This window comes from Apis laboriosa, unplaced genomic scaffold (assembly GCF_014066325.1).
Source record: "Apis laboriosa isolate Shangri-la unplaced genomic scaffold, ASM1406632v1 scaffold64_cov150, whole genome shotgun sequence".
Taxonomy (NCBI): Eukaryota; Metazoa; Arthropoda; class Insecta; order Hymenoptera; family Apidae; genus Apis; species Apis laboriosa.
The window spans coordinates 1,133,708-1,146,841 of record NW_025224011.1 but is presented as its reverse complement, the minus strand read 5'-3'; the positions used below and the strand labels follow the sequence as shown (position 1 = coordinate 1,146,841).

Here is a 13,134-nt window from a genome sequence, read left to right as displayed (position 1 = left end):
TGCTTCGCATAAATCTTAATTACACAATTTAATAATATTACCAAAACGTCTACTTTTTCCTATACATTTTTCCCTTTCTTTTCTTTATTAATCAAACTTTCCAGTTCTCAAAATCATATATATCATGTATCCAATTTTTCATCCCCCAATTTTTCCCTCGCATTCAACATTATTTCTTCCACGCAAATGTCTTCACGAATGTCTCTCGATCGTTCTACTCTAACCTTGAGACACGAACGCGTGAAAGGGTTGAACAACAATACCTAGGCGCTCACGGATGGAACGTCATCACTATGACAGGAATCACGGTATGGAATCACGTTCCTGACAACCGTACGGATTAGTCAGCCGTAGAATGTGAATGGACATCGGCGTTTTCCGCCGATAACAGGCGTACGAAGGCAGTTCGCAGCCAGGGCGCAGTCGTTTACCTTCAACGGCTGCGACCCCATTTGTGGCATTCCATCCTCCCTCTCACCCGTCACACCCTCCCTCCTACACCGCAACCTGATTCGATACTTTTATCCTCCTCCTTCTCCTTCTTCTCTCTTTCTCTCTCTCTCTCTCTCTCTTTCTCTCTTTCTCTTTCTTTTTTTTAATTCTCTCGTCGCGGAGAGAGGCTTGCGTAATCCGTGACCAGGTTTCGAGCTCTTTACGGTCGGTGGATGATGGAGAATCGTCATCGTCGTGTGGTCATCCACGATGATGGTGAGAGTATCCTTGCTGGAAAAGTTTGATTGAGATTGGAGTGTATATATATATATATATAGAGAGAGAGAGAGAGAAGGAGGTTTGAACGTGGAATTAGGAGGAGATTTGAAGAACGAGAGTAATTTATTTTTGTTGGATTTTGATTTAGGGGAAATTGAAGATTAATAATGATTGTATAGTGGGTAGAATAAAATTTTTGAAACACGGGAATAAACGGGGCGGTGTTCCCTTTCGACTCGAATATTCTTTATTCTTATTCTTTATTCTATATGTAATAGTATTTTAATTTCTGCAAAATAAATAACAATACGATAAATGGCACGCATAATAAATAAAAGTAATAAATAATAGGAGATTGTACAAAATTATTTAAATTATTTTATAAAAAATTTTAATTTTCGATGGGCGCGCAATTTAAAAACGCACGATGGCAAGTCCCGTTCGATTTTTCCAAAGTTACCAATGGCTTATCTCCCCTTATTAGAGACAACCATATCCGATCGTTTATCTTTGCTATGTAAAAATTGTCCAACTTGAGAATCGTGGGTTGGTCCGTTGATGCCACAGCATCATTAATAACGTTCCCCGAAGAATATCCCATCGATTTGCAGAGATCGGATGCTAATTCGGGGGAAACGGGGCTGGAGAAACATTCCGTATGCCAGACACCGTAACTTCGACGAATCATTTCTCCCGAACTATCACTGAAATTGAACATTTTTCTCAAGACAGACAGACCAGATTTTTTTCACCAAGATTTGATATTAAATTCTTGTTTATTTTATTTGAAAAAAAAAAATCCTTTAAATATTCATTCTTTTACTAATAATAGATACTCGTAAAAGAAGAAGATTTATTAAAAGATAAAATTGAAAATAAATCAAACGCACCTGTCGTTCGAGAACGGTTTCAACATTCTGCATATTGCTTCATCTTCGCCATCCGAACAATCGTTCGCCCCGTCGCAAATGAAATCTTTCGGTACGCAAATGTCGTTTCCGTTCGTTCTATCAAAGAAAGGAACGAATCTTTTAAACGAATCTCAACGCATCAAAACTATGAAAAAAAAAGAAGAGAATTCTTACGTTTTACATTTGAAACTCGAATCTCTGCAGGGACACATATCCGGCGACTCGTCGCTTTTGTCAACGCAATGGCGGACGCCGTCGCACACTCGTTCCGGACTTGTAAGTTTCAAGTATTCCGAGCAGGTACACACCTCAGGCTCGTCAGACCCGTCGAAACAATCGTTCCTTCGGTCGCAAAACGCGCTTCGATCCACGCATTTCCCATTCCTGCATCGAAGCTCCATCCTCGTGCAATCTTCAATAAAATATATATATTTTAAGTGAGATTCTATTGTCTAATTTTCCATATTTTCCTTGTCAATAATCTAATCTATTATTGTTTATGTTTATATTGTACTCACTGCACCCTTCCACGGCGTTCTCGCAATTTTCTTGGAATCTTGCGCAATATTCCGATTCCTCGTCCTCCTTGTCCCGACAATCCGGAACACCGTCGCAAACACGATTCAGGGGGATGCAGTGCCCGATGTTGCATCGAAAACCGTTACACGTCGATTCAACATTCGACTTCCTCGGCCCGTCTGAGTAATTTAATTTTGATAGAATTGTTGTGAGATTTAATTAGACCAGCAGATTATCTAAATCTATACCTATTGCCTCCATCAGGTAGGGATTTATGTACTCGATACTTGTCACCCTTTGCGAATCTGTGAAATTACAATCTTGGTTGTCCTCGAAGACGGCTGCAGGGTACCATCCCTTTCTTCCACGACAGAATATCGTTCCACTCCAATTTGTTTCGTTTTTCTATGAGATAGGATGGTTATTAATGTTGATGGAAAGATATTATTGTATTGATTGTAAAATATTTGAGATGATTTCGCGACGAAGAAGAATCTTGAGATTTACCCAACATTCGGAACTCGAACGATTAACGAAGCATCGTTGACAATTCGGGCAATTTTCTAGAACAGGCTTCAAAAATATCGATCCAGTCTCGTGATTTCCATTCACCCCGACAGCCACGCAAGTATCGTTCGTCCCTGGTAGATAAATTCTAGAAATATTCGTTAAATGTTTATAGATAGAAATCAATCTTGCTTAATCGTGTGCACTTACGTTTTATCGTGGAACAACGGTTGTACATAACGGTCGAAGTGAGCTCGATTCTTCAAGTGTAATAGAACGGAGACAGAGTTATTCACAGGATGCAGTTCATCGATGATCGATATCTGTTGATGAGGGCCGTCTATATGACGGAATAACGAACCGTGGCCGAGCACGGCTGTTGTATAATTTGAATCCAATCTAAAAATTTAATCGAAGATGAAACGCACTCAAATCAAAAAAAAATGTTCCAAGTTCAAAATTACGAGCACTCTGAGACACTATACGTTATATAATTGAAATGATCGAAGCGAATAAAATTCACGATTAAAATTTCGTTCGAATTTTCAAATTTTCTAAATTTTCTTCTCGAAATAAAAAGTAGAATTTGTTTTTTTTACGACGTGACTCCATTTACCTGACGTTCTCCAGACATTTCGTGGCGGACAGTAACCAGTTCGGGTCCAACAGCAGCGCCTCGCAGCGGAAGCGTCCGTCGACAAAGATGGCGGCCAGCCAGGGCCACAGGTGCTCTCGCCTTCCGGTATTCGAATCGCTGGTTAAATACGCGTGCGCACTACCGTCCAGAGTCGATGTACAATGAATATAAAGTCCCAAACAGGTTTCCAAGTCTTCTCCTTGGTTCAGAGAGGTCGTTGAGGAGGTCTCTTGGTGAAACGTAAAGTTCTTCCTCTGCCAAGCTATCGTTTCGAGCTTAGAATTCTTCACAGTGATGGATTCCGACGATTCAAAGTTTCTTTAAAGAAAATGGAGACAGTTTTTTAAATTTATTAAAAAAAATTAATGATTTAAATTTAATCATTGGTAATTTAATTGTATTAATGATATTAATAAATTTATTCAATTTAAATTGGATTAAATGAATTTATATTTTTTGTAATTTTAGTTTTAATAATTTTTTTCATATGGATTGGTTATGTTAATTTTATGAGTTTTTGGGTTTTTAATTTATTTATCATTAAGTGGTAATAGAATAAATTGTTTATTTGTAAATTTGTTATTAATAATTTCTTTAATAATATTTTTTTATCAATAAATTTATTAGTATTCTATTTATATTATATATTTCATGGTTTTATTAAAAGCACCTTAATATGGATCAATAATTTTACGCGTTATCGAAATTTCGTCTTCAGAATTTAATTAAAAAATATATACTCACGCGAAACCAAAGTATTCGCACATATTTTGTCCAATAAGATTGGCCGTGGATTGATTTTTATGAATCTTGGGACGATGGCAAACTGGTTGCCATCTCTGTTTAATGAATCTGGTCAATATTCCCTCTTTGTTCAAAAATGGCCGTCCATTGGCATCCAAGTACACATTGTGGCCATCGGTGAACGCGACTAAAAAAGGAATGGAAATCAAATCGAATCTTTGATTATCGTGAGAAATTGTCGATTAATCGCAAAACGACGACTCACAGCAATCGAGCTCGTCCTCTTTAAACTCGCAATCGAATTTTCCATCGCATTTTTTCGACATCGAAACGCAGGTTTTGCTCGTTGTGCAGAAAAATTCGTTCTTACCGCAAATTTCTGCGAGATAAATAAAAATTACCCGTATTACATTGTATCCTACTATTGGAGAATATATGGGAAAGTACTTACCACAATCTCGTTCATCCGTCAGATCATCGCAATCTGCGTAACCATCGCAGATGGCGGTCGGTCTTAAATTCTGCAAATAATCTTTGCAGGTACAATTCAACTCGTCCGTACTGTCCTCGCAATCCACTACTCTGTCGCATCTTTTCTCGATCGTGATACTTTGAAGCAATCTATGAATTGAATCAGGATTTTAATTTTTCCATGAAAATTGGAAAAGACTCGTCATTATTTGCCTGATCGATTTATTATTTAATATATTAATTTTAAATTGAAATACCTTGAACAAGTGAATATAGTAGGAAAACGCATCGACGTTATCGAGGAGGCATTTTCAATATAATTAGAATTAGAAGTTGTAGAAGTCGTGCTGGCATCGTCATCGAATCTCAAGTTAGAAGTGGTCCAAGTCGTGTCTTCCAATCCCAATTCGTTGTTCGTTTGATCCTCGAATCTATCCTCTAAAGGCTTGTTGCTCGTATCATCGAACGATGGAGAAGCTGAAAGGACGAATCTTGTCACGATATAATTAACTTTAGAATTATTGCGTCGATTTCTATATACCAGAGGTGGATTCGTCAGGTTTCGTGGAATCATCTGGGATCTCCATCGTGGAAGATGGAACGGATTCAAAACTAACGTTGCCTAATTGCCTGTAAACTGGATAATGGCGGCAATTGACCTCGTCTTCCCCGTCCAAACAATCGATTACTCGATTGCAACGGGCCTCCACTGGCAAACATTTGCCCAAACCACCTTCGCAACTGAAGCCTGGACATTTTTTCAAGGGAGTCCGTCTCAAAGGAGATCCTTGATCATCTGAAAAATACAAATACATAGTGTTTAAAAAAGGGACGAAGATTTAAAATTTTCATTTCAAACGATATATGACTCACTGGAAATTTCTTGAATCCAGTTCAGGAAATAACTGACTCTCGTATAGGCGCCCGGTTCGTTCGGTCGAGCGCATCCTTCCCCGTGACTAATTATGCCTGCCACGTACCACTGAGATTCCGAGTATGGATTTCTGCAAGTGTACACAGCGAATATATCGAGAAAAATCGAGAAAACAAACGGAATTCTCCATTCTCGTTCGTATTTATTCCAATTCTGTATTCTAGGGATCCCTAGATCTTTATTTAATAGTAATAGCATTATTTAATAGTAATACCTGCACAACAAGGGACCACCACTATCCCCTTGACAAGCATCACGGCCACCTTGAGGGTATCCAGCACAAATGGCGGCCTCGTTCTGATCAACCTCGTATTTGCAATTCTTTAATATAGGCACTTCTACTTCTCTCAAGTGATCGGCTGAACAAAAAATTCAACTAGTTTAATATAAATTTAAATTTTATTTAAATTGATTAATTTATCACCAGAATATCTTACGATCAGGTCCATACTCCCTCAAAGCTCCCCAGCCAATTGCTATACAAGTGGAATTGGGCTCTGGCTTGTTTCTCCACATGGAGCCCAAGATATCCTTACCAGGCAGGCAAACTTGTCGGATCCATCGATTGAAGCGTAGAGGCTCGTCAAGCTTGATCATACCGATGTCGTTCTTCATGTGTTTCCCGTTGTATCGTGGATGCATCACCGTGTATCGCGCTTTCCTTATCTGCGACATAGGCGAGAAAGAATGCCTACGAAGTATTCCTGCCTGGATCTCGAAATAGTGGCCCGTGTAACTGTATCATTATTATAAATGACTTAAAATTAATTTTAATTATACCACCGAATTTCTACTTTTACATAAACAACATTGAACTTTGAAACATTTCACTATCTTATATATAAAAATTCATAGAGGAAGAAATAATTCTAAATATCCACCTTTCTGTATTTCATTAAAATATATTGTAATTGAAAAATATATAAAAATACGTATATACCCCTTACCCTTCGAGGCAGTGAGCCGCGGTCAGGATCCACATTTCGTTCACGATAACACCGCCGCAGCAAAAGATACCGTTCTTGTAGATGGCGACCAAGAATGGCCACGCTTTCGGCTGGCTCGCCCTACCGCCTACAACGCGCAATTGCGAACCCACCATGTCATCATCTTTATCCCCGTTTTCATCGAATTTCATCCGTTCCATCCGATTCCTGTACATGAGCTTGTCGAATATGCGGAACGTGTCCCGTTCCTCCTTCTCCAACACGTGCGGTTCCAGGGAATCCTCGTGGGAAAACGCGCTCGTTCCACAACGGAAACGCGGACAACGGATGAAAACAGCGGTGTCCATGCACGAGGGAACCAATTTTATCCGGCCGTTCACCTCGGCTATGTAAGGACCCTGATACTCATTGGGCGGCATCGAATGGATGCTTACCTCTGGATATTCGCTGTGAAAAAAAGGGTAGAATAGATGTTGAAAAATTGAGTTGATTAAATTTTAGGGAATAGAGTGAAATTGCTTTGTTGTCTGAATCTGTCCCTGGGGATTAATGATTCAAGAAGACAATAAGTCTATATTCTGTAATTGTAATATATATATTTACAAACTTTAGAATTTTTAGGATTTAGGGAAATCCTAGGGAACTCTAGAATTAGAGAACTTAATATTAAGGAATTTTAGAATTTTAAAATGTTAAATTGTAAGTTAGAATTATAAAAAGAAAAGAAAAGTTAAAAAAAAGTGTATTTGTTTAACTATGATATTTTTAATTATAACTAGCTGTAAATTGTAAGATCAGTTAAAAATTTCGTTTTTAATAAATGGAATTCTACCTAATGTCGTGGCCAATTTCGGATATGCAGGCATCCTTGATCCATGATTTGACCACTGTACACACGGGATACCATTGGCCCTTGAAGTTCTTGTGAAGGTATCCTTCGATGTAGCCAATCGTGAATACCTAATAAAAAATTTATTAGGATAATTAAGATTGATGGATTAGAAGAGAAGAAATAGAAAAGAAATTGTATCGATTCGAGTTACATTCCCTTCGACGAACGAAGGGGTGAGAATATTGCATTCCATTTCATCTTTTCCATTGGCACAATTCTTCACTCCGTCGCATCTTTGGGAAACTGGGACGCAATTGTCGTTGTTGTATCGTCTTTGCCAATCGTTGCAACTGAACGAAGTCTTTGGACAACCTGGAACATAAATATTCAATTAGATTAGATAAATATTCAATTAGAATGAAAAATAATAAAAAATTTTGCATAGTTAAACGCAATTCGTTGTTCCATGGATAAAATAGTTCCGGATGCAGTATAAAATAAGGATACCTGATGCCATCTTGTGTGAAATATGCACGATCATAGTGCTGCTATGTCGTGAATTAATTTTATATTTTAAATTATATTTTATCGAGCTCCGATAATTATATAGATATTTCTCATTTGTATTTAAATTCGTTGCATTTTTCTCACATCAGTTTTTAATATTTCACTTATTGAATAATAGATTCTTATACTCTATCGATGAAACAGAATTCTGCTGTACGACCTACTTGTAACAAGTACTTCATATCTACATACACATATATACACATACATATAAAATACAAAGTTGTAGATTTCATCTAGAATTCCAAAATATAAATCTCTTAGAGAAATAACATTTTAAAATTCTAAAATTCCTCAATATTAAGTTCTGTAATTCTAGAGTTCCCTAGGATTTCTCTAAATCCTAAAATTCTAAAGTTTCTAAATATATATATTACAATTGCAGAATATAGACGTTTTAAAGTAATAATAACATTTTAGAGTCGTGAAAATTCCCTAGACTCAAGTTCTAGAGTTCCCTAGAAGCTTTATAAATTATAAGATCCTTACCCAAACATCCCAATTCATCTTCTCCTTCCGGGCAATCAAAATAACCATCGCAAAGTCGTTCTTGCGAAATTCGATCTCTACAAGAGCACGTGATCTCGTCACTTGCGTCGTAACAATCCACCAATCCGTCGCACCACTGCGTTCTATATATGCATCGTTTCTCGTCGTTGCATTGAATCATATTAGACGGACACGATCTAGAATATTCTATCGAGAAACCAAAATTAATCTTTTTTTTTTTTTTTTTTCAAATCGAAAAGCTTGAATACTCCTTGCTGAGAATAAATTTCAAATATACGAGAAAAAAAATTTGTGTTTCTAGGAATGACGAAAGAAAAATTCTAAATTCGAATATTTCGAATATTATTACAACTCGTATAATAATAATAATATTAAAAATAATAATACGAGCATATATAACCAATTATAAACAATTATTCGGATAGTAAATAATTTTTACTACACTTTCTTATCAAGTTGCGACACTTTCTTACCATCCTCCTTATCCGAATCGTCCTCTTTCTCGTTGCTCCCATTTTTAACGGAAGATCTTTGATACTCGTTCGATACTCCAGGAACAGTGGGGAATTGGAATGTGGGCTTGGGTATGAAGGCGCAATAATAAGGGGTTTTGAAATTCGCATTTTCGCTTGGTAAGCTCTGCTGTCTCGGGAATATAGGAAAATTCGGGATCGCGGGTCCTGTTGGGCCAATCTTTTGTCCGCCATAATTTCCAGGGAAGAATTGCACGGATTGCGCCTGCACTTGCACGTAATTTGGCGCGTGATTCGTGTTCTGGTAGCCTTGCCGGTGTTGCGAAATCGGATATCCAATCTCCGCGGGCGAGGAAGCCCCGTACATCGTTTGATCCACGCCGCCCGACTGTTTCGGTGGATTGCTCAATCCAAAGAAGCATACCTGATACGGTATCCAGGATATGGTTGGTGTGAGTACCAGTTGCTGGGAGGATTTCATCGTTTCCGCTGTAGGGATCATCCCCGGTGTTGGTGCCACGTTCGTCATGATTCTGCTTTGGGGAGCGCGCATTTTCATCTGGGCGCTCGCTCCTTCGAGTCCTGGAATCGACACTTGAATTGTAGAGAGAATTCGGTGTGTGTATGAAATTTTAATCAAATGTCTAATTTATTGTATAATAATAATTAGTATTCCGTTTTTCTTTCCATATTCTAACTTGGATTTAATTGAAAATCTGGCAAAACTTAAACTTTTAATTAATCCAATTCTGTACAATTATATAATTGCAAGAAGGTAATCTTATTTATTTATCTAGAAATTAATGTGACATTCTTATAAATTATTAGAAATATTCTATACTCTAAAATTCAAAATTTAAAATGAGTGAAATCGAAAGTTGAGCGCACGTTTAATTATTTATATAAATAATATTCTATACATTAATGATTAGAACATTAATAAATAATTTATCTGTCGATTTCACCTTCTCTTTCCGTTTCGTTCCCCTGGCCGTGACCTTGAATCGAAGGTTGCACCGAAGGATGCACCTGCTCGATCGTGATTTCCGTCACGTTTCCATCGTCTGGTTTGGCCGTCACGTTCGCATTAATCGCGATCCCCTTCGTATCATCGATCGCGATCGTTTGTTCCGCCATCGGCGTCGTTTCTGCACTCTCCGCTTCCGTCCACGCGTTCTTCGATTCATACTTCATTGCGTCACTCGTCCACGATCTGAAAACGGCAATGTCGATATCTAGATAGATGAGAGTGATGACATGGATACATTAACAAGGATATATTCATCGATAATTTGGAAAGAAGATTTTTTATTCGCTTTCCTTTTACCTTACATTCCGAAATATCCATTGAGATTACAAACTGTGACGTTAATCCTTAATCCGAGCAACTAAATTCGAATATTGGAAAATTTTTTTTTTCCTAGATTGTTAGAAACTTAATACTTTTCTAGATAATTATGGATTCAAAAATCTAGATCGATCTTGAAACCACACACTAGAATTTAATTGAGAAAATAAAAATGGTTAAAATTTTCGAAGAAAGTTAATGCTTAAATAATTTATTATAATCGATCCGTTTTTCGTATATAATCTCAAGCCAATTATTTCCAATTATTATTATGTTTCTAACTATTAAATCACTGCTGTGTACCGATCATACACAATGTAATAATATTTAAATTAAATAGCAATACTCACGAGGTCGTCTCCGTACTATCTTTTCTCTCAGTACCATCCAAGTCCTCCTTCACATCACTGCTGTCAGAGCTGTCGACAAAAGTCCATTTCGCCAATTTTTTGGCACCCTCCCCTCTAGATTTCGAAGCGTCCACGAGATTCGAATCCGGTTCGTCCAACAAATTGCAAACCGTGTCCACGTTACTCTTGATCTGATCGCGGTTCTCGTGTATCATGCGCGCGTTGTTCATCAGATTGTCGGGTCCTGTCTCGTCTATGAACGTGATCGAATCGTTCTTGCATTGCAGACACTCGACCAACTCGACGAGTTTCGATTTGGGTGCATCCTTATCCATGGGGAAATTCTTGAGAAACTCGAGAAGATGTGGCATACTGTTGTTCACAGTGTTCACGATCTTCATCATGGAATCCATCACGATCTTGCAATGCTCCATGTTCTGTTTACAGAGATTCGCGTCTAGATGTCGCCGCTTTCGACGATCCAGATCCATCGTGGACAGTAATATCGTTCTCAGTTCTGAGGGGCTGAGACGATTGTATTCCTCGTTGTAGAATTGTCGATTTTCATCAGATCGAAAATTCGTCTCTGTCTCTTGAGGCTCTGTGGACTCGCTGTTGGTTTGAAGATGTTCTCGTTGATTGGCCTCGTTCAGGGTGAGATATGTGCTGTCTGATGGATAATATATTTTCATTCCATTTGTAAAAGTTTCAAAAGTTTAATCGGGTAGTTTAATCGGTGGATGTTGTGTGCGTTAATACTTTTGATCGAATGAAATTACCTGATGCGCTCAAATATATTAAAAACGCGGCAAAACACAAGACCAATACGATAAGCAGGCTTTGGATCAATTGTATTGCCCTGTAATATTTATTGTTTTTCCAACCTTCTTTCGATATTGCATGCTCCGTCGAATTATCTGAAACGATATACGCGTGTAAAAATTAAAATATTTGTTGGAAGACATGAATAGAAGATGCAGAAGAATCAGTACCGAGTTTGGAAGTTAAGTTCACGCTGCAATGGCCGTCTAATATCGGCGCATCCTCCAAATGCTTCTTACATTCCGTGTCCATGGTGAGAAACTAGCGACAAATTCCCTAGATGGGAAGAGAGGAAAGAAACGATGTCAAAAGTTTGAATCTTCGAATATGAAATAAATTTATTATTAAATAAATTTATTATTAAATAAATTCGTTAATATCGTTAAAATATTCAAATCCAAATCTTGACAGTTTTAAATTTAATAATAAATAAAATATATTTTCATTGGAAAACAAACTTGTGATGGAAACAAAGTTTATGTCATTTATACAATTTCAAAAAAATAATGTCAAAAAAAAAATTAATTTGTCTTATTCCAAATTCAAAAAAAAAAAAAAAAAAGAAATAAATTTAACCATTCGTTTCGAATTCTATTTTTCACGTTTCAATTTAACGATTCCTCGTACGTAGGCGGAAGAATCGAAGTACTCACGTTCTCAAAGATTCTCTCCTCGTCGAGTCGTTTCCATCCGATGGAAATCCGAGGCGAAACAGCCACGAGACGTTCGCGACAAAGTTTGTTCTCGACAATGGCTCGTGCACTCGATGTCGCCAAAGTGAAATAACCCAGCGCATTCGATTCGACAACGTGTGTGTCAGCAATATTTCGGGTGAACGAAAATCGTGATTTCATCATCGAGTCAATGACACTTTAAGTCGTAGCGAATGCTTTTAATTCTTTTAATTCTTATTGGCAATTCTATTTTCTTCCTTCTCTTTCTTTTCATTTTTTTTTCTTCATCTGTGTGTGTATTATGTACTTATTTATTACGTGATTATAATTTTATTGATTTGTTCGATATTATTATTAGTTTATTGAATGAATGGAGACGAATGAATCGATCTGGAAGAACGATGTAATGAAAATTATGAATGTGAGAATAAATGGATTTAAAAAAATAAATAAATTTTGAACTTATGTAAAAAGAAATTATATAAAGAATTTAAAAAATGAATGGATGGGGAAAAATTATCTTGGATAAAGAACGAATCAAAATGGCAAAGAAAAGAACAGATAGGGAAAAGGTGAGCAAATATTAAATTATAGATGAAAAAAAAAAAAAGAGAAAATTTAATATTTTATTTCCTTTTTTCTTATTGTGAAACTTCCTGTTTCGCAAATTGAAATGAATGCTTACCAAAAATAAAATTTTTTCTGCTCATTACTTTTTTATAGGATAGGATCCTCACACGTCATCGATTTCTGCCAATTATTGCGTACACGCAATTTATATTGGAATGCGCCAAACGTGCGCATAATTTCATAAAAGAATATATATTATTCATTATTTCTTAAATGCGAAATAATTTCTTTTATAATAATAAATAATATATTTCGAATTAACATTTAACATTAATATCGTATATATTATTATAAATTTATCATTATGAAAAAGAAGAAAAAAAAAACAAAATTTAACTTTTCAGAATCACGAATCTTCAAAATAAATTGTTATGTCAATTGCAAGCAACAGCTTGGAATTTTGCATGAAAAATTTTCTCTGTCTCGAGTAATTGGGAAAAGGGGTTTGACTGGAAAATGAGAAAAGAGCTGAAACGAAACAATTTCGTTTCCTGGAAACGTTAATTTAGTAATGAAATTAGCTGTGCAAATTGTTGGCGCGAACAAC

At 36.7% G+C, this 13,134-nt stretch overlaps 1 protein-coding gene across 1 annotated transcript; it reads right to left on the bottom strand.

Moving 5' to 3' along the window:
• Positions 1-1,018: 1,018 nt before the first annotated feature.
• Positions 1,019-12,079, bottom strand: LOC122718583 (serine protease nudel-like). The gene is given in 27 exon segments (XM_043943718.1): positions 1,019-1,415; positions 1,602-1,718; positions 1,797-2,034; positions 2,141-2,320; positions 2,390-2,546; positions 2,649-2,796; positions 2,859-3,047; positions 3,265-3,603; positions 4,030-4,216; positions 4,295-4,408; positions 4,481-4,650; positions 4,758-4,977; positions 5,042-5,296; positions 5,374-5,504; positions 5,649-5,793; positions 5,872-6,170; positions 6,382-6,828; positions 7,214-7,341; positions 7,425-7,585; positions 8,270-8,476; positions 8,764-9,345; positions 9,729-9,976; positions 10,462-11,131; positions 11,241-11,378; positions 11,454-11,559; positions 11,937-11,996; positions 11,999-12,079. Coding segments are annotated over 27 exon segments (6,030 nt in total). The 3' UTR covers positions 1,019-1,102.
• Between the last annotated feature and the right edge of the window lie 1,055 nt (positions 12,080-13,134).